The following is a 26,023-nucleotide window of genomic DNA, read 5'->3' on the forward strand; positions in this document are numbered from 1 at the left end:
TTTAATCCTCACAACAACCCTGTGAGGTAGGTTAGGCCTAGAGAGAATGTGAATGACCCATGGTCTCCCACTGAGCTTCATGGTTGAGTGGGGATTTGAACCTGGGCCTCCCTGATCCTAGTCCAACACCGAACCACTACATCAGACTGGCTTCCGGTGCCTCGGCGAAAATCCTTCCCTGGTAGTGAGATGTAGCCCTGTCCCAGTGACCGAGACCTTTGCCCTCAATGGATCCAGATCATGTGGTAGCCAGTCCACTTAGCTGACAGTCTGTACATTCTGTTTTATTTTTCCTTCTTTCTGGAGCCGATATCCTTTTTCGTTGAGCTCTTTGGCAGTACATGGCCAGGCTGTGTGTGGGAAGCCCGGAAGGTGAAAAAGCCACATGTCCTTCTCTCCCCGCCCACACAGGCATTGGCTGCAATCTGGTGCTTAACAGACATGGATGTCATATCCAGGCGCTACGTGCAACCAAAATGGAATTAACACACACGCAGCTTGGCTGTTCCCTGAGAGCAAGTAAAGATATTTTTGTGAAGCTCAAACTGACGTGTGTGTGTGTGTATGTGTGTTGCTTGGGGTGTACGCATGGGGTTGCCAGCAGTGATGTCACCGGTGTGTACCATTTCAGGCCATGGGTCTTGTCAATGCCCTGCATTGCCTCAGTGGTGGAGAGGACTTCACCTCGTTGTGCACTGCTGTGGCTTGAGTTGCAATGTTCAACTATAGGTCGGATCTTTAGCCAGGGTCTTGGTAGGTCAGGTTTCACATGGAAGCGAGGCAGGAAGAGATCAGCACTGCAGAAAAGTCTGAGTAGGGCTGGAAGCCAGATAGGGTTGTCTGTATATTGCTCCAGCAAGGAGCAGATCAACAGTTAGCCTTAAGTGGGAGTTTGGTTTTCTCTAGGCTGGATAGTTCTGACTGAGGCATTATCTCTTAAAGGGACCTGTTTTAGCAGCCTCAAGCTGTGAAAGGGTTTTAAGGGGGCTCCCACCCCCTTACCTAGGGAGGTGGTGGGCTCTCCCACACTAGAGGCATTCAAGATGTGGCTGGACAGCCAGCTGTCAGGGATGCTCTGACCTGGATTCCTGCATTGAGCAGGGGGTTGGACTTGATGGTCTTGTAGGCCTTCCAATCCTACTATTCTATGATTCTACGACATGGGAGTGGCTGTGTCATACTAGTGTCTTCATGGCTACTAGAGTTTTTGGAGTCTACAGAGTCTGAGGACAGCAACGGAACCTCCTCAGGATGCACGGAAACCAACCAACCAACGTTTTGTTGTGTGCATCCGCAAACCTTGGGAATCCCAAAAGCCTGCAACTACCTTCTCTTGTGCATGGATGGTGCCATTTGGGCTTTATAACAGCTGGCACTCAGAGAATTAAGTTTGCTCTTAGTCTATATGATGATAATGACAATACCTCCCTAGTTAGTTTCTTCCATCCTGAGGGATTGGGGCATGTAATGATATTATTAGAATACAAATGAAGATGAACAGAACTGCAAAAAACTAGTTTGCAAAAGGAACATAGGGAAGAGCTAAAGAAGCACAAGAGGAATGCAGGGAAAACTAACACAGGACGAAAGGATCTATATGCTGGTATTAGGATTCAAAACCCTAAATGGCTTGGGGCCAGGTTACCTAAAGGATTGCCTCCTCCCATATATACCTGCTTGGACCCTAAGATCATCTTCAGCAGCCCTTCTCCGGAAGCCCCTGCCAAAGGAAGTGAGATGGGTGGTTACTAAGAAGAGGGCCTTTTCTGCTGTGGCACCCCAGTTTTGGAATGAGCTTCCCAGAGAGATTCAGCTGGTGCCTACATTGTGCTCTTTTCGGCGCCAGGTGAAGACCTTATTTTCTCAGACGTTTTAGCCTTTCGGAGCACGTTCCTATGCATGTTTAGACAGAAGAAAGTCCTACAACTCCCAGCATTCCCCAGCCAGCCATGGTTGGCTGGGGAATGCTGGGAGTTGTAGAACTTTTTTCTGTCTAAACATGCATAGGATTGGATCCTCAGTTCCTGTTGTTTTAAATCTGTTACTGTATTTAAATCTTTGCACTGCTGTTAGTTTTTACTTGGCTTTTTATTTTGGTTTTATACTGTAGTTTTAAACTTTTATATTGTATTTATTGTTTTAATGGTTGTGAACAGCCCAGAGAGCTTAGGCAATTAGGCGGTATAGAAATGCAACAAATAAATACGCAGGGTCGTGTGAGCATGGGGACGAGGAGACAGCGGGGAGATTTCACACGGGGCAAACAGACTAAAGGGGCTGCAGAGGGCTTTGGTCGTACTTTGGGTCTGCTAGGCCAAGAGTACATGCAAAAGATTTTAACTGCCATTGCATGTAAGCTATAATAATAGAATCATAGAACAGTAGGGTTGGAAGGGGCCTACAAGACCATCGAGTTCAACCCCCTGCTCAATGCAGGAATCCAAGTCAGAGCATCCCTGACAGGTGGCTGTCCAGCCTCGTCTTGAATGCCTCCAGCGTGGGAGAGCCCACCGCCTCCCTAGGTCATTGGTTCCATTGTTGTATTGTTCTAGCAGTCAGGAAGTTTGTCCTGATGTTCAGCCGGAATCTGGCTTCTGGTCACTTGAGCCCATTATTCCGTGTCCTGCACTCTGGCATGATGGAGAAGAGCCTCTCTGTGACAACCTTTCAAGGACTTGAAGAGCGCTATCCTATCTCCCCTCAGTCTTCTTTTCTCGAGGCTAAACATGCCCAGTTCTTTCAGTCTGTCCTCACGGGGCTTTGTTTCCAGTCCCCTGATCATCTCCGTTGCCCTCCTCTGAACCCTCTCCAGTTTGTCTGCATCCTTCTTAAAGTGCGGTGCCCAGAACTGGACACAGTACTCCAGATGAGGCCTAACCAGTGCTAAGTAGAGGGGAACTATTACTTCCCGGCATTTGGAAGCTATGCTTCTATTAATGCAGCCCAAAATAGCATTTGCCTTTTTTGCAGCCACATCACATTGTTGGCTCATATGCAGCTTGTGATCAACAACAGTTCCAAGATCCTTCTCGCTTGTGGTGTTGTTGAGCCAAGTATCCCCCATCTTGTAACCGTGCATTTGGTTTCTTTTTCCTAGGTGCAGAACTTGGCATTTATCCCTATTACATTTCATTCTGTTGTTTTCTGCCCAGTGCTCCAGTCTATCCAGATCACTTTGAATTTTGTTTCTGTCTTCCAAGGTATTCGCTATCCCGCCCAATTTTGTGTCATCTGCAAATCTGATCAGCATTCCCTGCACCTCCTCCTCCAAGTCATTAATAAAAATGTTGAATAATAAAACATGGTCTACACATGCAGTCGAGTGAGGTGGTGGTGAGATCTTGAGATGGTACGTAAGAATATAAGAAGAGCCAAGCACCTTAAGAACATAAGGAGAGCCATGCAGGATCAGATGAAAGGTCCATCTAGTCCAGCATTCTGTTCACACAGTGGCCACAACCAGCTGCCCACAGGAAACCCACAACCAGGACAGGAGCGCAGCAGCACCCTCCCGCCCACATTCCCCAGCAACTGGTATACATAGGCAGACTGGCTCTGAGACTGGAGGTAGCAGAGAGCTATCAGGAGTAGTAGCCGCTGTTACTAGTGGCAAAATAGACCATATCGCTTCAGACTGTAGAGAGGGGGACCATATTTTTGAATGAGCCACATGTTAAAACAGAAAAGCGTAACACCGCCCTAAATATCCAGCGCATTCACGGAGAAGACTTCCCGTCCAGACCTCTGCTGTGCTAATTTTATACTCACAGGGCATATTTTTACATAAGGGCACATTTATTTATTTTTATTTATTTCATTTCATTTCTATACCGCCCAATAGCCGAAGCTCTCTCTCTCTGTCTTGCACACACATTCTCTCTCTGTCTTGCACACACATGCACACGCGTGCGTGTGATTCCCTCTCCCGCAGTGTGCAACGGCACAGGTCCTTCGACCGCCTCAAGGCTCGAGCCATGTCAGCCTGGCCTGGTCTGCACATTAACAGCCCAGTCAATACTGTTACAGGATGCCTCTGAGGGAAAGCGATACTCCACGGAGGGAAGATGACGGCTCTTTTGCTCTCTCCCTTGCTTCTCTTGCCACTCAGCTGCAGAGCTCAGCGAGGGCTGTCTGGTCTTTCATACCAGGCCCTTGAGATGCCTGTGTTTTTTGTCGATGGCTATCGACTGCAGTTTACCACAGGCCTCCGGCTGCTTTTAACATCGCCTCATTAAACTTTCATTCCAGCTCTTCGGCTGAGGCCTAGTAGCGACTGGGGTGGTAGATCTGTGTCTGGGCTGTACCACTTCAGAGACGGCACATGGAGGCACACAAGTCAGTGGGGCGGAAAATGCCTTCGGCGTAGAAAGTGGGGCTGGCCCCAAGACATTTTGCTGCGCGAGGCAAAGAACAAGAGGACACCACCACCACCACCACCACCACGTACACGCACATTCCATGCTCTGAGGCTGGCTGGATTGGCAATTGAGTTTAACGCCAACGTGGCAACAGGGCAATGGCCTCCACACTTCAGGGCGGCAGGTCTGCAAGCCCCCATTTTAATTTCCCACAATGCCCTGGAGTGTCGCTCTGTCAGGCGCTGCGGGGCATTGTGGGAAAGTAAAATGGGGGCTCCTAGCTGCCCTCAGAGTAGGAAGGGGGGCACCTCTTTGCCCCCACCCCCCCGCCCAAGCCTGGAGCTGGCCCTAATGACTACCTCAGTCAGAACTAAGCCTGAACTGTATTTTGCTCCACTGTTCTTCGTATCTTTGATTGTTTCATATTCTGTCTGGTAGTTAGGAACACGCCTTGAATTCCCCATTTGATAAATATTCCTAAAGGTTATATTAACCTGGAATCAAATGATGCAATGCCAAGAATTCTGTTTGTTTCAGTATCTGAAAATGGGTGCCTTGGCAGAAAGGCGGTATAGAAATGTGTTAAATCAATAAAACAATAAATAAATGAATTAGAACCTAAGAAGAGTCTAGTTCAGGGGTCCCCAACTTTTATGGACCCATCGGCACATATGGGAATTGGAGAAACTGCTGTGGGAACCATCACAAAATGGCTCCCACAGATGACGTGGCTAGTCACATGATGGCTGCTGTGGGGGCCTGGCTAGTCAAAAGTGAGCTAAAGAGGTGTGTGCGCGCGGGGGGATCGTGAGGCTAGAGGCTGGGAGGGAAGAGGAAATAGCAAGGCAAAGGGGTACAAGGGAGAGAAAGAGCAAAGCTAGTGGCTGGGAAAACAGGAAGGCAAAGGGGTAGAGAAAGAGCAAGGCTAGAGGCAGAGAGGGGGAGAAACAGCATGGTAAATAGGTGGGGAGAGAAAGAGCAATGCTAAAGACCAGGAGGGAGGGGAAACAGGAAAGTAAAGGGGTAGAGAAAGAGCAAGTCTAGAAGCTATGAGCGGGGAAAGGAAAGTAAATAGGTGGGGAGAGAAAGAGCAGCACTAGAGGCTAAGGGGGAGAAACAGCAAGGTAAATAGGTGGGGAGAGAAAGAGCAATGCTAGAGGCTGGGATGAAGGGGGAAAGAGGAAGGCAAAGAGGTAGAGAAAGAGCAAGGTTAGAGGCTAAGGGGGGAGCAAGGTAAAGGGGGGAGAGAAAGAGCAATGCTAAAGACCAGGAGGGAGGGGAAACAGGAAGGTAAAGGGGTAGAGAAAGAGCAAGTCTAAAAGCTAAGAGCGGGGAAAGGAAAGTAAATAGGTGGGGAGAGAAAGAGCAACGCTAGAGGCTAAGGGGGAGAAACAGCAAGGTAAAGAGGTGGGGAGTGAAAGAGCAAAACTAGAGGCTGGGAGGGAGGGGGAAACAGGAAGGCAAAGGGGTAGAGAAAGAGCAAGGCTAGAGGCGAAGAGGGGGAGAATCAGTGATCTAAAGAGGTTGGGGGCGGGATAGAAATGGGAAGGCTAGCAAGGGAGAGAAAGAAGACTGCCCTAACATTTTCCAAGGGGTTTATTTAAAAGAATGTTTGAAGGAGGCAAGGAGTGGAGAGCTTTGTGGGCGCTCCTGGAGATGCCCACGGGTGCCACAGTGGGGACCCCTGGTCTAGCTGGATCAGACCAAAGGGCCGTCTAGTCCTGTCTCCTCTTTCCCACAGTGGTCAGCCAGATAATTTCAGGAAGCCCACAAAAGCAGCAGGCGGTCCCTTCTGCTGCTCTTCAGGAACTGGTATTCAGAGGTACAGTGCCTCTGAACATGGAGGTCCTATTCCAAATTATCATGGCTAACAAGAAGACAAGAGACCTGCAGGATCAGACTGAAGGTCCATCTTCTGTGATGGCCAACCAAATGGTTCCAGCAGGGGTTGAAGGCAATACAGCTGTTTGCCACTTCTGTGTTTCAGAGGTACACTGCCTTGGAACATGGGGGCTCCTTTTTAGCTATTAGCCATGCTAACTACATAGTTTCCAAGAGCAGAGGCAGTGCACCTCTGAAATATGCTAGTGAAATATTTATTTATTTATTTATTTATTTATTATTAAATTTATTAATCGCCCATCTGGCTGGTCACCCAGCCACTCTGGGCGATGTACAACATACCATAAAACAATTTAAAACAATAAAATTCTACCATATATTTTTTTTTAAAATACCCTAACCCACCCCAAATGCCTGCCTGAACAACCACGTTTTTAATGCACGACAGAAGCTCATTAAAGAGGGGGCATGACAGAGTTCCCTAGGGAGGGAGTTCCACAGAGTGGGGGCCACGACAGAAAAGGCCCTCTCCCTCGTCCCCACCAGTCTAGCTGTCCTGGCTGATGGGACAGAGAGAAGGCCATCCGAGGCTGATCTTGTTAAGCCGCCTGTCTGGTGCTGCTGGAGGCGCTCCTTAAGATAGGCTGGGCCGGAACCATATAGGGTTTTAAAGGTCAAAACCAACACCTTGAATTTGGCCCGGAAAACAACTGGTAACCAGTGCAACTCCTTCAGCACTGGAGTGATGTGATCTCGCCGGCGGCTGCCTTTAATCGGGCGAGCCACCACGTTCTATACCAGCTGCAGCTTCCGAACCGTCTTCAAGGGTAACCCCACGTAGAGCGCATTACAGTAGTCTAAACGAGAGGAGACCAGGGCATGTACTACCGATGGGAGCAGATGGTCGGGAAGGAAGGGGTGCAGCCGCCGTATATCATGGCTAATGACAGACATCCCTTCCCTGAATTTGTCTATGAAAAGTTACTGGGGGGCAGGGACTTCTGGGATGGGTGGTGTGAACTCTCTCCTCTGAATAGTTAAGCACTGTTCTATCAGGATAACTTTCCCAGTGGTGTATGTTTCGTAGAGCACTTAGCATACTTTCGGTAGATATATGTGTAGCGGTAAGTCACAGGAAGATCTTCCAACCCCCCCCCCAAAAAAAGATGTAGGGGTCTGTGTTTGAGGCACATCTGTGATTTTCCTTGAATGTTTCCCCACCGAATAATTCTATAATTTTCCAACCTGGTGTGAATGCAAAGACTTGGTGTTTTTCCATTGCTTTATTATGGATGTTTTGAGTTGGTCAGTGTGTGTGTGTGTGTGTGTGTGGGGAGGATTTTCAGCCTTCCGATTTTCTTCCTTTCCGTTGTTGTTTAAGCTGCAAAAAGCCAGTTTTCTTCCCCAGAGGTTGCACACAGTAATTGACACAGCTGAATGTGAGTACTTGTGGTTAGATCAGTCTGGAAAAGATGCAATCCCTTTTTCTTTTTTGTGGGGGGTGTTGTTTGTGAGATTTTGATGCCCTCTGCCTCATCCTCTGCCCCCCCCTAAAAAAAATAAATCACCAATCAACTGAGGTTGATCATCCATGAAACACTCTGTGGGTGTTAAGTGCCAAAAATGCTGTGCAGTTCAGTTCAGTTGATAGCTGCCAAATTAAATACGTGGGCATCTTCTGAAGTGGCAAGAAAACTGATCATAAAGGACAAGGAGCCAAATTCAGCCTTCGGTAATTGCAGAAATTGGATCTCCAGATGCTTTGGACTTCAACTTCCAGCATTCCTGACCATTGGCGATGCTGACAGGGGCTGACACAGTTGAAGTCCAAAACACCTGGAGATCTACCTTCTGCCTAACCCTCATCTAAAGCAGGAATTTTAGAAACTTTCTTCCTTCAAGGATCTCATTCCATATTATCTGGTCTGACACGGAACCCCTTTGCATATTGCAAAGGATTCTAGGAAGTGATCTTCAGTAGGGACTGCTGTGTTTAGACTTCCGCCCAGGAATGTTAGAGATAAGACTAAGCTTAATAGATGAAGAATGTAATTCTGTGGGTCCTTGCATGCATATAGGCACAAACAGACAACAGTTCTTCCAGAATCCCCTTTTCCAGTCTAGTAGAAATCCTGGGGTGGACTAGACTGTGATAAACCCAAAGCATTCTTAAAACCTGGTCTGAATCAGGGAATGGATCTGCCACAGTCATTACAGGGGTGGACACAACCCTCATCAGTATCATAGAATCATAGGGTTGGAAGGGGCCTACAAGACCATCAAGTCCAACCCCCTGCTCAATGCAGGAAGCCTGCTTCCCAGGCAGCCTCCCACCAAGTACTAACCAGGGCTGACTCTGCTTAGCTTACAAGATCAGGGACATCCAGCCTTTTGCTCATTCTACCAGTAGATCTACTGGTAGATTATAAACTATAATAATCTGGACTATAAGGAAGGCTGAGCGCCGAAGAATTGATGCTTTCGAACTGTGGTGCTGGAGAAGACTCTTACGAGTCCCCTGGACTGCAAGGAGGTCAAACCAGTCCATCCTAAAGGAAATCAACCCTGAGTGCTCATTGGAAGGACAGATACTGAAGCTGAAGCTCAAATATTTTGGCCACCTAATGCGAAGAGAAAACTCCCTGGAAAAGACCCTGATGCTGGGAAAGACTGAAGGCAAAAGGAGAAGGGGACGGCAGAGGATGAGATGGCTGGATAGCATCACTGATAGCATCACATCAGGCTCATGTGGGAATATGGACTTGAGCATGCTCTGGGAGAGAGCGCAGGACAGGAAGGCCTGGCGTGCTCTGGTCCATGGGGTCACGAAGAGTCGGACACGACTGAACGACTGAACAACAACCAGTAGATCTCTGGGTATGTGGCAGTAGGTCAGCAAGGGTTCCTGAATAGCAAGTAAAATGATAAATAATAATAAATTCTATCATGACTACCCTTGTGTGAATCACTCCACCTGTGGCTCAGTGTTCCTCACCTGTCGTCTCCTTAAGGTGCCATCTCCTATCTGAGGTTAGCTATCATTACAGCTATTTTTGTTTTTGATGCCGCTGCTCTGAACCGTTGTATAGAAGTACAGCTGAACCGTTCCCTCAGATCCTTTAACCACAATGTTCATCTTCTTCCTATTGATCTTTTTCCTTCCATTTTCCCTTGTATAATGAGTTGGAGCATGGCGTATTTTTTGCCTCGGATAATATGACCAAGGTATTGTAACTTTCTTCTTCTGATGGTCTTTACCAATTCTGTTTGTTTGTTTACTCTGTATGGTACATTCTCATGTGTTACTTGATCAGTCCACGGTATTTTCAGCATGCATCGGTATATCCACATTTCAAATGATTTGATTTTCCACAGATTCCTCTTTTTAAGTGTCCAAACCTCCACTCCATACAATAAAATGAATAGCAAGTAAAATGACAAATAATAATAATAATACATTCTATCAAGGTGACTACACTTGCGTGAATCACTTCACCTGAGGCTCAGTGTTCCTCACCTGTAAACTAGGTATATTAATTGATTTGCTTTGACCAGTTGCTGTGTTGCCTCCCTGGTGCAGGATATGCCAGAAAGCTTGCCATGGTTCATCAGGCTCATGTGGGAACAAATGATGCTGCCAGAGACAGCTCTGAACATATTGCAATTGACTATGAGGCTCTGGGTAGGAAGGCCAAGGACCTTGGAGTAAAGATGGTGTTTTGGCACACCTTCCTGTTGAAGGCCATGGCCTAGGAAGGGACAAAGAAGGTTACTGCAAATGAATTACTAGCAAAAAGAATGAAGAAAAGCTGTGTTGGATCAGACCAAGGGTCCATCTAGTCCAGCGTTCTGTTCACACAGTGGCCAACCAGCTGCAGGCCACAAGCAGGACACGAGTACAACAGCACCCTCCCGCCCATGTTCCCCAGCAACTGGTGTACATGGGCATCCTGCGTTTGATACAGGAGGTAGCATATAGCCATCAGGACTAGTAGCCATTCATAGCCTTATCCCCCACAAATTTGTCTAACCCTTGTATAAGAACGTAAGAAGAGCCAAGGAAGGTTTTGTTTCTTGGACCAGCTCTATGATTCTGTGAACAGGTCTTTGTGTATCTCTGATGGGCAAGTTTAGACATTTGTGTTCAAGTCCTTGATGTCTTGTCACTCATAGGTAGATCTTTATTTGTATATGCAGGGCATCCCAGTGTAAGGGTCGTGGGTGCAGTGGGTAATAAGCTTCCTCTCCCGAGCGGCCATTTTGTATCTGGATCCACTTGGTGGACCATGGGACTCCAGTAAAATAAATTAGGTCCCATAAGCCTGAGGTTCGTCCATGCCTGATCTAGAGGGAAAACATGCCAGGCCTGTTGGCCTCACCATGGAACTGTGAGTGCACCTTAGAACATTCCTTAATTGTACATATTGTGTAGTCTGGGCTTCCCTAAGCTGCTGCCCTCTAGATGTTTTGGACTCCAGCTCCCATCAGTCCGAGCCAGCCTGGCCAATGGTCAGGAATGCTGGGAAATTTCTATTTATTTATTTACAATATTTATATACCGCTCCACATCAAAAGATTTTGAAGCGGCGAACAACAAAGATCAAAGTATCAAGCGCCATGTTAACACAGTTAAAATGTTTTAAAAGAAACACATTCTGAATTGGAGAAGCCGCAGCTGGCCACTCAAGGAAAGCCTCTTGAAACAGCAACGTCTTCGGGAGGTGCTCAAAGTGTCGCAGTGTTGGCGCTTGCCTGGCCCCCGAAGGCAGGGAGTTTGACAGGAACAGTTCTAGTACGAAATATCCGAAGGGCACCAGATTGGGGGAAGCTGGTTTAGTCTGTGTTTGTCCAAGGAAGAAGAGATGGAGAGAAGCAGTATTGCTTATTGAGTCTATTCTCCTTTTTTTTCTTTTTCCAGGGGTGGTGGAAACATGCCTTCTGCACATGCTCAAGCGACGGGCAGCCGGCTTCCTGAGGACTGACAAGATCGCTGCCCTCTTCACCAAGGTTGGCAAGACGTACGATGTGGCAAGCGACGTGTGCAGAAAAGCACAGGACTTACTGCAGCTGGTAGAAGGCAGGTGAGGGACATGGTTAACCCCTAAGACAGTCCCCAGCTCAGGAGCAAAACATTGCTTTGCATAAATCCACCCTCCCCATGACTGCCAAGTCCAATGTGTAGCAATTTCAGCTAAAAGATCTCATGTAGAGGGACTGGAGTAGACCAACTTTTGCATTCTGCAAAGTCCTGGCCAAAGCCAGCCAGGGTCCTGATAGGACCTGTTGCTGATATCTTCCCTGGGCCACCTTTTAACAAATCACAGTGTCAAGAAACACCCCCTACACATTTTACTAAGAGAATTATATACACAATAATAAAATGGAATATATAGATTCACAACAAAATACAACCAAATCTTTTTTTCAGTTTTCATAGCAATAGAACAACTTTGAAATGCCATCATCAGAGAATATAAGACAGTGAATGTAGAAAGAGAGAGAAAACAATCTATTGTAAATAGTCAACATTTGTATTGTCATACAGTCTATTTATGTATGTATGTAAACGTCTTATATACTCCTTGATATAATCAGATCTCTTACATAAGAAATACATAAAATACAATATAAAAAGCTGTATAAAAACAGGAATAAAATACATTAAAAGCATTACAAAAATAGTAAAACAGAACAGTGCGATGATAAGTCAGGGAAAGCCTCAGTAAAAAGAGGTGTCTAAAGCTCACCGAGGTTTCTGCCTCTTGGACCACACATGGGAAAGCATTCCAGTAGCTGCCACTGCCAAGAAGGCTCTCTTCCTGATGTACTCTCACACAGAGAGAGAGAGGCTTCAGTCTCAGGCCTTTAATTCATTATCAACAGGTTCATTACAGATGCAAATCCTCGAAGACTCTCAGGCTACAAAGGAATGCCTCCAGGCGATCCAAATGGGAAGTCGTTGCCTGCAGTTTGAAGTGAGGCTGGCTGGCTAGACTAACGTAGGGAGGGATGTCCGGTCCTTCCAGGGATGCTTCCCTACGTCGCCTCTCACGCATTGCCTCTCATGCATCGCTAACCGGGTTGACCGTCTGAGCTCCGCCCTTGATGTTTCCCGCTTAGCTCTGCGCCGCAGTCTAGCATCTCTTAGGTCACAGCCCCCGCTCTCCTCCTCCTCCTGGCTTCTCACAGAGGGGGGCAAGGGGGGGGGCTTCAGGCCTAGCCACCTGGTAGTTAGTAACCTAAGAAGCACGCCTACCCGTAACTGAACTGGCTTGGGAAAATGCATCCCCCGGTTCTGTCTGTTCCTCTTCGGAATCTGAGCTGCTAACTATCTCCCTGCACTCAGAATCCATCCTGACAATGTGCTGTTACTTGACAACACACTGTTCGAACAACTAATAAGACCTCCTCAGAGCATCTCAAGGGCCAGTTTGGAGTAGATAGGGGAAGATACTAGGTATCTTGGTCCTGAGTTGTTTAGGGCGTTGAATGTCAGCAACAAAGCCTTGAACTTGGCTGGGTAACTAATAGCCACCCAGTGTGGTTCTTTTAATACAGGTGTAATGTGAGTATAGCTCAGCGCTCCGCTGAGCATCCTAGCTGCTGTATTCTGCGCTAGCTATAGCTTCCGAACCAGGCACAAGGGCAGCTCAATAAATAGTGCATTGTTGTTGTTGTTCAGTCGTTCAGTCATGTCCGACTCTTCGTGACCCCATGGACCATAGCACGCCAGGCCTTCCTGTCCTCCGCTCTGTCCCGGAGCATGCTCAAATAGTCTAATCATGAGGTGACCAGCGCATAGATCACTGTGGCTAGGCTGTCCCCAGAAACAGTTGTCATTGGCGCACCACCTGAAATTAGCAATGGACACTGAGGTCACTTGAGCATCTGGTGAGAAGGATGGATCCTTCAGAGGGAGCGCAGCCCCATCTAGGACAGGCAAAAACAGCCTAATTCTCAGATCTGGGAATGGCCCACCAATTGGGTCTCTGTCTTACCAGGATTCAGCTTCAGTTTATTAGCCCAATCAATCAATCAATCAATCAGTCAGGTTTATTATACAGCCACAGACCCATCCACGGAACAGAGACTTACCAAACTCAGTCAAGTTTAACATAAGATAAATTACAGTATACGGACTGAACTAAATAACAAAATATTTTAAAATCACTAGGGTAAAAATATAACATACTAAATTAAAATATCAACATTATGATATATGATGCAGTGGATTAATATATATGAACAAAGATGTATAACATAGTAAATTAGGGTGCAGAAGTTAAAATATATGGTACATACAGAGGCTAGAGAAGAAACAACACAAATTTAAGCAGAGAGAATCCTTTTATATGCGTTTGCAGCCAAAAAAGAAATCTGGCCGCTATTTTTCTTATTGTTTTTTCCTCATCTGCTAGTAAATAAACCAGATACCTTTCAAAAATCTCACCTGAGTATTTCAATAGGATAGGAGTTAATAATTTATTTTGGTCATCTTTATAGAAGCTACTTACTTACTTACTTATTTAATTTCTTGATCGCCCATCTGGCCAGCCACGCAGCTACTCTTGAGCGATGTACAATAATACAAACAGTTTCAAAACAATAAAATTACACATTAAAACATAATTTCCTAAAATGTCCCTTTTGTTGTTTATTCGGTCAGTTGCTTCCGACTCTTCGTGACTTCATGGACCAGCCCACGCCAGAGCTTCCTGTCGGCCATCACCACCCCCAGATCCCCCAAGGTCGAGTCCGTCACCTCCAGAATATCATCCATCCATCTTGCCCTTGGTCGGCCCCTCTTCCTTTTGCCTTCCACTTTCCCTAGCATCAGCATCTTCTCCAGGGTATCCTGTCTTCTCATGATGTGGCCAAAGTACTTCAGTTTTGCCTTTAATATCCTTCCCTCCAGTGTGCAGTCTGGCTTGATTTCCTGGAGTATGGACTGGTTTGATCTTCTTGCAGTCCAAGGCACTCTCAGAATTTTCCTCCAGCACCACAGTTCAAAAGCATGTATCTTCCTTCGCTCAGCCTTCCTTTTGGTCCAGCTCTCGCAGCCATAGGTTACTACGGGGAATACCATTGCTTTAACTACGCGGACCTTTGTTGTAAGTGTGATGTCTCTGCTCTTCACTATTTTATCAAGATCTGTCATTGCTCTCCTCCCAAGAAGCAAATGTCTTCTGATTTCCTGGCTGCAGTCAGCGTCTGCAGTAATCTTTGCGCCTGGAAAGACAAAGTCTGTCACTGCCTCCACGTTTTCTCCCTCTATTTGCCAGTTATCAATCAAGCTGGTTGCCATAATCTTGGTTTTTTTGAGGTTGAACTGTAACCCAGCTTTTGCACTTTCTTCTTTCACCTTCATCATGAGGTTCCTCAGCTCCTCCTTGCTTTCAGTCATCAAAGTGGAATCATCTGCATATCTGAGATTGTTAATGTTTCTTCCAGCGATTTTAACTCCAGCCTTGGCTTCATCAAGCCCAGCACGTCGCATGTCATGCTAATGTCCCTAACCCACCCCAAATGCCTGCCTGAACAACCAAGTTTTCAATGTGTGACGGAAGCTCATTAAAGAGGGGGCATGGCGGAGTTCCCTAGGGAGGGAGTTCCACAGAGTGGGGGCCACCACAGAGAAGGTGCTCTCCCTCATCCTCACCAACCTAGCCGTCCTGGCCGATGGGACGGAGGGAAGGCCATCCGAGGCCGATGTTGTTGAACGGCCTGTCTGGTGTTGCTGGAGGTGCTCCTTGAGATAGGCTGGGCTGGAACCGTATAGGGTTTTAAAGGTCAAAACCAACACCTTGAATTTAGCCCAGAAAACAAGTGGAACTCCTTTAGCCAGTGCAACTCCTTCAGCACCAGAGTGATGTGATCACGCCAGCAGCTGCCTTTAATTGGGCGAGCCGCCATGTTCTGCACCAGCTGCAGCTTCTGAACCGTCTTCAAGGGTAACCCCACGTTGAGCACATTACAGTAGTCTAGACGAGAGGAGACTAGGGCATGTATTACTGGTGGGATATAAAACAAGACATAGACTAGTCTGTCTATAGCCACATCCCCACAGGGGCAAAGTCATTCATTATAAGGAGGGCCTAAGAAACAGCCATCCATTACAGCAAAAGGCACCATGAGGTAATTCCCCCCATAGGGCTTTTTCAGGTCAGGACATGCAGGCAGCCTGGGAGGCTCGCTGTGATTTGGCAAGCTCGAAAACACCACAAAAATAAATTATAAAACATCCTGAATGAGGCAGAACAATGGAAGACTCTCTCATGGGAGGAGAAACCTTTCAGGAAATTGGAGGACAGATTTTGGCAGAGCGCTAACTCCACCTCATCCCTGGAGCTGGACACAACACTTCCCCCACCTGCATTGTGGTGGATGCAAATTGGGGGCCAACCCACCAAGAGAGCTGATGTTGTTGCGGCATGAAAACCCCAAAACCCTCACCAAAAAAGAAAGCAGCTGTGCTATGAGCCCTGCCAATGGGGAGCCCTGCCTGGGAGAAGCTGTGGAGAATTTCTCCTCCCCCTGGAGAAATGTGGTGAAATTGTCTCCCAATTTTCCATTCTCCGCAAGTAAGGTGGAGAATTTCAAGAGACCATCTGAGCACAGCTCTAAAAAAAACCTCCCAGTTTTCTTCCTTTAGAATAAAGGGGCACTGTTTTAGCATAACATCTTTTTAATGTAAAGAAAGATGTGAAAAACATCTGACCTTTTAACATTGTGATGTGGTCTTGAGTGGTCAGGAAACCATTCCACTTCGTTTGACTCCGACTCCTTTTAACAAAACAAAATGGAAGATGACACACTTTGGGGGCATTGTGAGGGGCGGCCTCCATGTTTTTGTGGTGGTGGCCCTTTTCATCCCAGAAGACACTGGAAGTCAATTCAAGTTCTGGGGAATGGGAAGGGGGAAACAGCTACTGGCTAGAGCTATGGGCATCATTGAGGTAAGACCCTCAGGGCCTGCCCTGAACCCTTGGGAGGCACCGTTGTAGGAGAGGGGACCTCAGGACTTCGTTGAGGGCCTCCTCAACCCTGTAGCTGGCCCACTGTCTGCATTTCGCAGGAGTTCCAGAGAGGTTATCGCCAGAGAGATTCAAACTATCTCTGTCTGAGGAAACTTGGGTTTGAGCTCCTCTGTGCTACAGTGACACTGTTGACCTGCAGAACTCCATTTCTAAAGACACACCTTTATGAAAAATGTCTTCAAACCACTCTGATGCAAGGTTGGCCCACGACTTTTTTGTGCATCAAATGGAACATCCCCTATGGCATATCCTTCTCCTGTTAATTAACATGGTGGACCAATCGGTTGTGGCATTCACGTCAGAAGGGGGAGATAAAGGCACTTTGCACTTGCTCGAAGGCACTGTTATCCATCAGCCCGACTCGATGGTCTTATAGGCCCTTTCCGACCCTACTATTCTGTGATATGATATGTGTACTAGCATAAATTAAGGGCACTTTGTCCCTAGTGTGGAGTTAAAGAATATCCTTAGTTTGGGGTTAAATGGTAGCTTCCTTTAAAGAAGAGGCGTAGTCAAAGATGGGAGTGCAGGGCCGCAAGACCCAAGAACTGTGCTAGTATTCCTCCCCGCCCCTTCATGTACCTTCAGAATCTTATCAAAGGAACTGAAGGAGTGATGGCAGGTTGTTCCATGGATGGTGTTTTCTTTGGAATACACAGGTTCATACACAAGCATCAGCCCGCTTTGGGTTCGCTCGAGCTGCTTTGTTGCCTCAAGACATCGGGCCTAAGTGAAAAAATGAATTTCCCCACCCCGTTCCCCATCATCTTCTATGCGGTAGAGAGCAATTCTGGGTTTTAGATCCCCCCACCCCCAACACTATGGCTGCGAGAGCTGGACCATAAGGAAGGCTGAGCGAAGGAAGATACATGCTTTTGAACTGTGGTGCTGGAGGAAAATTCTGAGAGTGCCTTGGCCTGCAAGAAGATCAAACCAGTCCATCCTCCAGGAAATCAAGCCAGACTGCTCACTTGAGGGAAGGATATTAAAGGCAAAACTGAAGTACTTTGGCCACATCATGAGAAGACAGGATACCCTGGAGAAGATGCTGATGCTAGGGAAAGCGGAAGGCAAAAGAGAGAGGGGCCGACCAAGGGCAAGGTGGATGGATGATATTCTGGAGGTGACGGACTTGACCTTGGGGGAGCTGGGGGTGGCGATGGCCGACAGGAAGCTCTGGCGTGGGCTGGTCCATGAAGTCACGAAGAGTCGGAAGCGACTGAGCGAATAAACAACAACAAAACCCCCAACACACAGACGCTGATTATAATCTTCCTTCCCAGTTCTCTAGAACTGCGTGGACACTTTGCTCCCTTCAGCTGTATGGAAGAGAGAGCAATGAAACTGTAATCAGGAAAACGTTGGTCGGTGGCGTGTGGGCACAATTGCCCCCACAACTCAGACTGGTCTATATAGCTCAGTAGCGGAGCAGATGTTTTGCATGCAGAAGGTTCCAGGTTCAGGCTAGGCTGGAAAAGAGTTGCCTCTGTATGATACTCTGGAGATTGGCTGCCAGTGAGTGTAGCTAGACGGACCAACAGTCTGGCTTGGTATAAAGGCAGCTTCCTATGTTCCTCTCCTCGGAGGGTTTTTCGGTATTTTGCCAGGAATCTCTTGGAATGATGCTATTCCAAGCAGCTGCCTTTGTAGCCTGTTGGGCTGAGAGCCCTGATCCCAAATAAATGATCTCAGTGCATGTCCTCCACCCCTGTCCCTCGAATCCTACAGAAGTCACTAAGAGAATGTGTCCGTCTTTCTTTTTCCCTTTTCAGGTCGCCTGTAAGAAATTGGGAGAATATAGGCAGGAGGTTCAGCTATTCGACAATGCTTTCATCTCCGTTCAGGTCACTAGTTTATGTCAAGCAAGAATAGAGAAAATAAGAGTTTTCTTTTCTTTCCTCATAGTCTGGAGACCTCTAGGAGGGAGAAAACTATTTTTGTTGGATTCCTTTCCTTCCTCTGCCCCCACATCTCCAGTTTCGACCAGTTTGTAAATGGGGGTGGGGGGGAGGCTTTGGGGGAGGTCTGAAATATTCCTTACCTGCTGCTGACTCACTCCTCTATCAATTTTTTCTTCGACACCATTTAAAAGCCAAAAAAAGCACGAGTTCGTCTTCTCCCTAGAAATAGTTTTCCTGGACAATTCCGGGAGCACGAAGTGAGCGTTATGATGTCACAGCGCTACAGGGCCAATCAGAGCTGGCTATGTGGTGATGCCACAAAGCCAGTAAGGAGTGAGAGCAGCGCTTCTTAAATTGCTCTGAATGAGTAAGCCCCTTTTGCCACCTTTCACAGCACCTTCCCTACCCCTCCAAATATAATTACCAAAAAAAGGAGGCACTTTTTGGCCACTCCCGAAAAGCACCTTTTATCTCAGGCTTCATTTTCAACCAGTTTGCGGTTGGATTTGAAGACCGTGCTGGCAGTGTTCCTCGTCTGTGAAGATAACAACCCCTGGGTATCAGAAAGCTCAACAGAGAGGTATTGTAAAGCTCTCTTCGGAAGAGGAAAGGAATAAAGCACGTAGAGAACAACCAGCTCCCTTAAGCCTATTTCTCACTGAGCTGGTGTGTCCGGGCGATGTCACTTATCGGGGGCACAAATAAATGAATGCTCCCCCATACAAAGTGAAATAAATAAATCCCCAGGCACAGAAAGGTAGCATGTCAGGGAGAAGGGCTGTAGCCTTGTGTTTTCCCTGACCTGCTAGCTTGCTGTGAAGAGGGGTGTGTGTGTGTGTGTTTCATTTTGTTTTTTGTATAAAGGAGATCCAGTCATTCCAGTATGTACAGTTTGATCTCTCTCCAGCTTTTTCTGCTTTTTCCCAAAGATTGTGTTCACTCCTCCACCCTGCCCATACTAATGTATTTCCCTCTAGCCCTGGCCTTTGGCTTTCGGTTGCCTCATTCGCCCTCTCGCCCTTGCCAATCAAAATATGTTATGCAAATTTGGTTAATTTGATTCCCTCCCTCCCCCACCCACTTCCAAGAACCCGTTTTCAGAGAATTGCATGCAGCTTGCTCCAACCATCTTTATTTACCGGGGACAGTCCCTGTTTTTGGTACCTGTCCCTGAGGGGTGTTTGTTTTTCAGGAGAATTGTTGTTCAAATGGCATTAGTGTGAGCTGCTGACATTGCTCTTCTTTGGGGTTCAGCTTGCTGTTCAGGCTCAGTGGCCCAATTTGCAGGCAACACTAATTTGCATGTGATAGGGAAAATAGCAGTGGGGAAACAGCAGTCTTGATCAGGATCACCGCGGGGGACGCGGGGTGCTATCCCAATGCAGTCAGGATTGTTGCTTTGCTTCTGCTAATAATGGCAAAGAAACAGCAGTATTGATCGGTGAATCAAGGTGCTTCGCACTTGGATATCTCCTTTAGAGATCTGACTGGTTCTGCTTTGCACCTTGGATAGCGCCTTTAGAGTTCTGACTGGTACTGCTTTGCCCCTTGGATAGCTCCTTTACAGTTCTGACTGGTTCTGCTTTGCACCTCTGATAGCGCCTTTAGAGTCCTGACTGGTTCTACTTTGCCCCTTGGATAGCACCTTTAGAGTTCTGACTGGTTCTGCTTCGCCCTTTGGATAGCTCCTTTAGAGTTCTGACTGGTTCTGCTTTGCCCCTTGGATAGCCCCTTTAGAGTTCTGACTGGTTCTGCTTCGCCCCTTGGATAGCCCCTTTAGAGTTCTGACTGGTTCTGCTTTGCACCTTTGATAGCGCCCTTAGAGTTCTGAGTGGTTCTGCTTTGCCCGTTGGATAGCTCCTTTAGAGTTCTGACTGGTTCTGCTTTGCACCTTTGATAGCGCCCTTAGAGTTCTGAGTGGTTCTGCTTCACCCCTTGGATAGCTCCTTTAGAGTTCTGACCGGTTCTGCTTTGCACCTTTGATAGCGCCCTTAGAGTTCTGAGTGGTTCTGCTTCGCCCCTTGGATAGCTCCTTTAGAGTTCAGGCTGGTTCTGCTTCGCCCCTTGGATAGCTCCTTTAGAGTTTGGACTGGTTCTGCTTCGCCGCTTGGATAGCACCTTTAGAGTTTGGACTGAAACCTGGAGCGGATTCATCACCCCACTGACATCAAAGCCATCAGCCACACCTGGACTAAACCATGGTTTAGCATTATGTGTGAACAAAGCCTATGAGTTAAATCTAAGAGTGGGACTGGAGTAAACACACAATGGGCCAGTTCACACAATCAAAGTAAGCCACGGTGGCTCATTTAAATCTCAGAGCATGGTGGGCACGTGCAGGGCGCGGTTTTCATAATCACTGCCCGGGCACAGCTTGTTGTGTCCTCCAAACCTGGGCAGCACGGCTTGTTGGAGCGTGAAACAACCCTTCAATAACCTTACAACAGTCCATGGGTTATTGGAGGGTTGCTTCCCCCTCCACCAAACAAGCCATGCTGCCCAGGTTCGGACAACACGACAAGCCATGCCTGGGTGGTGATTCTGGAAAATAAGCCGCGGTGGCTGATTTTGATCATGCGAACCAGGTCATTGTCTTTCGCCACATCTTTGGTATGTGCATGTGCGTGAACGTTATGGATGCAATCCTGTGCGTGTTTAGACAGAAAAAAGGCCTACAGCTCCCAGCATGCCCCAGCCAGGACTTCTTTCTAAAAAGGCGGGATATAAATGTAATAAATTAAATTTTAAAAATAATTAATTAAACATGCATAGGATTGTACCCGAAGGCACCGTTACAGCCTGCCGTTTTACAAATTACAGCTGTTGATGTATATATCGAACTGTTTATGACTGGTTGGTCGTTGGACAGTTACACATTTCCGAGTATATCTTCAACCAAAAAGAATCATCACCCTCTTGGCTTTTGACTCAGTGGAAGGTGGGCTGCTGGTAGAATGAGTGAATGCTGCATCTAACCAAGAGCCTTCAACAAGGTGCAATTGTGTGTGTGTGGTGCTCGCAAAACGATACTTAGTATAAGAATTAAAGGCGTCCCTGCTTTCAGAGGATAGACACCATGCAGAGGAGCAACAAGGAATTATGCAAGGTGCTCAGGCCCTACGCTGCTGACCACTAGAAGCCTCACCCAGGACACACTGCCACTTGGGATTTGAACTGAGAAACATTTTCCTCTGCAATATAAGGGACTAGAAACATGGGTGTGTGAACCTAAAGCGGGGTGGTGGGAATGAAAGCTGAGGCTGAATTCCGTGCTCATATATGGCATGGCGTTCACAGAGCCTATTTGCGGGAAAGGCTGCTAAACAAGAGAAACGGCACTGGCTAGTAATGAGGATATTTTGTTTTTGAAAAGGCTCCTTAATTCCGGGACTGTTAAGCCCCTTCCACGTTGGCTGGTTCCTGCAGATTGTAAGCATGCCTACATACGTGGCAACCAGCTGTGTCTTTGCTGTTACCTGTCATTGCCGCTGAAAGGCTCTTGAATCATCCCTTGAAGCCTTAACGTAGCCAAGTGCCGCCCGGGCTACAGGAAGAAAAACAGGGGAAGGAAGCGGTCATTAAGCTGTTACGGAGGAGGCCGCCTTCGCATTTTTAAAATGCTATGCTTGGAAGAAGTCAGCAGATGTTGTTGACCGAGCAAAAGGCATTGACGGCACAGGGATCAAGCCTGCTTGCGAGGCAGATGGGGATTTTTTCCCCAGGGCTTTTGCAAAATGCTGCATCCGAGAGCTCAGTATTCAGCTCCTGGAAAGTGCCAGGCGGGAGACCTCGACGGCTCCTTTTCTGCTGCATAGTGACAGGGGAAGGGGCGATTTGCAGGGCAGGAGCGGCACCGTAGCTCAGTGGTAGAGCAGAAACTTTGAATGAGGATGTTCCCAACTTCAATCCCTGGCACAGAATAGAATATAAATGAGACCTAGCAAGAATATGTTTCTGTCAACCCTTATAGATCCACACAGTTGATTCCAGCGCTGTATACTAATAGTGGGCTCATGCTCTGAGCGCTGATCCAGATGGAAGCAAACTGGCACCATCTACAACAGAAGGGAACCTTCTGCAGGCTTGGCGAAACCCGAAGGTTTGAGGAAGTACAAAAAAGCTTTAGAAAAAAAGGGGGGGGAAAGGACCCCCCCCAATATAGCCCTGTGAGGATTGAGAATGCTCAGTGAACACCGTTGGTTTGAAGTGGGTGATGGAAAAGGGTAATGGAGTATTTTGGACGTGGGCTAGCTGGAATCCTGAATGGGAGAGCTGCAATATTTTGTAGAAGGTCCCACTTACATGAAATAAATCAAGGTTATCGGCAACACTGATTATCTGATAGGATATCCAGATCTTTGAATTGTTTTGGTTAGCTTATCCATTTCTGCCTCATTAAGACGTCTGATAACCATTTCACAATCATGGGCGAGGACTAGGGGTTGTGAGACTCCGGTTCAAATCCCCACTCATTCATGAAGCTCATTAGAGCTAGTCACATTCTTAGTGTAACCTACCTCACAGGGTTGTTGTGTGGATGAAACTGTGGATAGGCCCATATACGCCACCTTGAGCTCCTTGGATAGAAATGTGACAAATATGTACATGTCCAGTCCCTGGAGAGCTACCTCCAGCCAGGGCAGAGAATATTGGGCTGGATGGACCAATGATCCGAGTTCGCATAAGGCAGTTCGGCAGCTTCATAAGTTGGTATTTATTCACAGGGGCGTCCCACTAAAAGTGTGGATTGTTAGCAAACCTGAAGCAGTAGAGGGCAGATGCGAATCTGAATTCCTTACTTGAATGAATGAATGAATCCTTTATTTACGGCCAACTGACCACCAGCAAAAGCTACAGAAATACATAACAATAAAATACGTTGTTCTACATCATAAGGTTAAGTCACAGTGCCATTGGGGATCTAGTTAATATAGCAATGTTCAAACATTTAGCAACTCGCTCGGTAATTAATTTGTTGGATCCTTCAAGTAAGATGCACATAGGATATTCTAAAGACCAACCTGGAAAAGGTTGAGTTAACTGGAAGTATCAGGGCATCTCTGACCCCCTGATAGGAACAGCAGTTGCACAAAACATGTATTACAGATACCACTTCAACATTGTTACAAGGGCAATATTTCTCATTTACTGGCATTTTGGAATATCTTCCAGCGAAGAGTTTAGAGGGTAAAACAGTATTACCTGTATTGGCCAAAGAGAATGCTTTCCTATATTTAGGGAATTCCTTACTTTTTGGTGTGGGACACACTCCTTTTTAAGACTCTTCTCTCTCTGTCTCTCTCTGTCTCTGTCTCTCTTTTTTACTGTGTTCTGGTCACTTTCCTCCAAGACTGTGCCAACTCCCTGTCAGAAGCAGGAAGAAATCAAGCCTTCCCAAACACTGTATTAATTCTGTGACTTGTATATGTTATGCAGTATAAATAATAAATAGTAGCATTATGCATTGTATCGAGCATTGATGTGTTGAAATGATGTTTAAAAGTTGCGCATTAAGCGGCGCCAACAGGTCCTGCTATACCGGCCCCGGGTTTTCTTCCGAGGCTGTCTTTCACCATGTGGTTCACTTCCTTTTTCAGCAGGAAATGTCAGCCAGCCGGCCAAGAATCCCTCAAGAGGCAGAGCTCAACCGCAAGCAAAGCTCCTGCCTTGACCCCACAAGCAATCAAGCACATCTGGGTGCGCACGGCTTTGATTGAAAGAGTGCTGGACAAAATCGTGCAGTACGTGGTGGACAATTGCAGGTAAGGAGAGAGCGCCGGAGCGTGGCAGGACTTTGTGAACGGCACGTGCCATGCGTTAGAAAAGCTTCCTCTAACCCAGTCTAATTTTAACGCAGTCGTAGCTCATGGAGTTGAGCACATGCTTTGCAAGAGAAGGTGCCAGGTTCGATCTCTGTCATCTCCAGACCAGGTAGGATGTGATGGGATAGCATCCCTGCAGAGCACATAATAGCTAGTATCTCCACCTGGCCTGGGTTTGATTTCCCACCAGGTAGATCCCGGCTTCTTAGAGAAAGCACAGTCACGATATCTGCAGTCTGTGTAGCTAGACTCCTTAAGGGAGTGTGATGGTATTCTGTAGGCAGGCTTGAGGGGGTGGCGGGGGAGAGGAACATGATTTTTCCCCCAGGATGCAATCTGCACTCCTGATTACACACTATCTCAGAAGGCAAGGAAAGCTGCATTATATCCCCCTAAATCTGTGCGTGCGGCCGTCTCCCCTCTGGCTTAGGGACAACTGCCAAAGTAGACCTTGGTGTTGAATATGCAGCCCATTGCTTCTTTTGAAAGAGGGAGAGCATTCCTGGGCTGTGGGAATGACATCACTGTTAGCATCCCTGAACACACATGCTTACTGAAGGAGCCTGGTGTTAGAGCTCCTACTCCATCTAGTGGCGTGATGGGATTATTCTCACTATTTAAGGTTGCACGTCTTACTTATACCAAGAACTAGGGATGGCGTGGGCACCCGATTCCGTCCAGGAATCCGGCAGAACCCCCCCTGCCTGCACCCCGAGCCCCACTTGCCGAGCCCCTGTCCCTGCTCACCCCATGAGCGGCCCGCACTCACCCTGGCAGCCTCATCGAGCTCCACCATCGCCATTTTTTGAAAGATGAAATAGTGACTGCAAAAACGAGCATATTTGCGTGTGTGCGAAAATGCGCATTTTTGCAAATGCTCATATTTGTGTATGCGAAAATGCGGATTTTGTGTATGTGGGGAAATGTACGTTTTGTGGAAATGCGCATTTTCACACATCTGTACAAATGAGGATTCGCAAAAATGCACGTTTTTGTGATTGCCATTTTGTTTTTCAAAACATGGTGACCGCTGAGCTTGGCGAGGCCGCTGGGGTGAGTGCGGGCTGGTCGCCGAGCATGGGAGAGGCTCGAGTGCTGTCCGGGGACCAGCAAGCAGTGGCAGGGGATGGGTGGGCACCCAGAGAACCTGGACAGGGTTGGGTTCACACATCCCTACCAGGTACACAGGAAGCTGCCGCTTTATCCATCTAAGCCCTGTATTGTCTGCTCTGACTGGCAGCAGCTCTTCGGGGTCTCAGGCTGAGAGAGACCTTTCCCATCACCTGCTGAGAGACCAGCTGCCTTTTGGCTGTCCCTCAACTCTCACCTAGCAACAGCCGTTCCATCAGGCTATCTGAACTTTATCCATCTGTGACAAATGGGGGTCAGCACCTACAGTCCTGCGGTGTAGGACAGGTTGCAAGACAGCCTTTATCTATATTCCAGAGGTATAACTGTCACCACCCATGTGATATAGCTGCCACCACCCCTTTTCATGAGCTGAAGAACCAGCCTTGGGTGAGGAGGAGTACCAATTTTGCTGCCTGTGATGCCTGGGCATGTTCTTTGTTCAGAGACATTTCTAGAAAACTGTAACTTTAAGAACTAGGGCAGGAATTTGCTCTCTTCCTCCTTGCTCCCCATTCCTTTTTCCTTTTGTGTGGTGTCTTTTTAGATTGTAAACCTGAGGGCAGTGACTGTCTTTGGCTTTTTTATGGATCTCTGTGCCACTCTGGGAATTGTTTCGACTGAAGAGCAGTATAAAAATACTTCAGTTAAATAAATCAGGGCTTCTCTCTCTCTCTTCTCTCCTCGCCACCCCAGTGTAAAGGACAGCGGAAAGGTTGGTCAGGCGTACACTTTATTGTGCACTGTTAACCGCCCCTCCCTATTGCTATTGTCTTCTTAATTTTCTTTTGTTTCAGAGTTTCAGGTGCATTCGGGCAATGCTTTACCAGAGCCTCTGGACGGTGGGTGCGCTTGTGTTTTGTGGAGAAGGGCCATAGCTTCATTTTTAAGTGGTTTTACTTTTTATTTCAGTCTGTATCCCACTTCTGTGCATA

At 47.2% G+C, this 26,023-nt stretch overlaps 1 protein-coding gene across 10 annotated transcripts in view; it reads left to right on the forward strand.

Moving 5' to 3' along the window:
• SGSM2 (small G protein signaling modulator 2) overlaps window positions 1-26,023 on the forward strand; it is a 146,853-nt gene that overhangs the window by 62,102 nt on the left and 58,728 nt on the right. For 5 of the 10 annotated variants that reach the window (XM_084822876.1, XM_084822881.1, XM_084822879.1 and 2 more), the window contains exons 3-4: window positions 11,119-11,281; window positions 23,736-23,900. In XM_084822876.1, coding sequence (XP_084679002.1) covers window positions 11,119-11,281; window positions 23,736-23,900 — 328 coding nt within the window. Of the gene's footprint in view, window positions 1-11,118; window positions 11,282-18,009; window positions 18,082-23,735; window positions 23,901-26,023 lie in introns of all 10 variants that reach the window. The other 5 variants (XM_084822882.1, XM_084822883.1, XM_084822884.1 and 2 more) reach the window with 2 other exon arrangements.

This window comes from Heloderma suspectum, chromosome 16 (assembly GCF_057233095.1).
Source record: "Heloderma suspectum isolate Gila_16-S chromosome 16, 16-S_ref, whole genome shotgun sequence".
In the NCBI taxonomy this organism is placed as follows: domain Eukaryota; kingdom Metazoa; phylum Chordata; class Lepidosauria; order Squamata; family Helodermatidae; genus Heloderma; species Heloderma suspectum.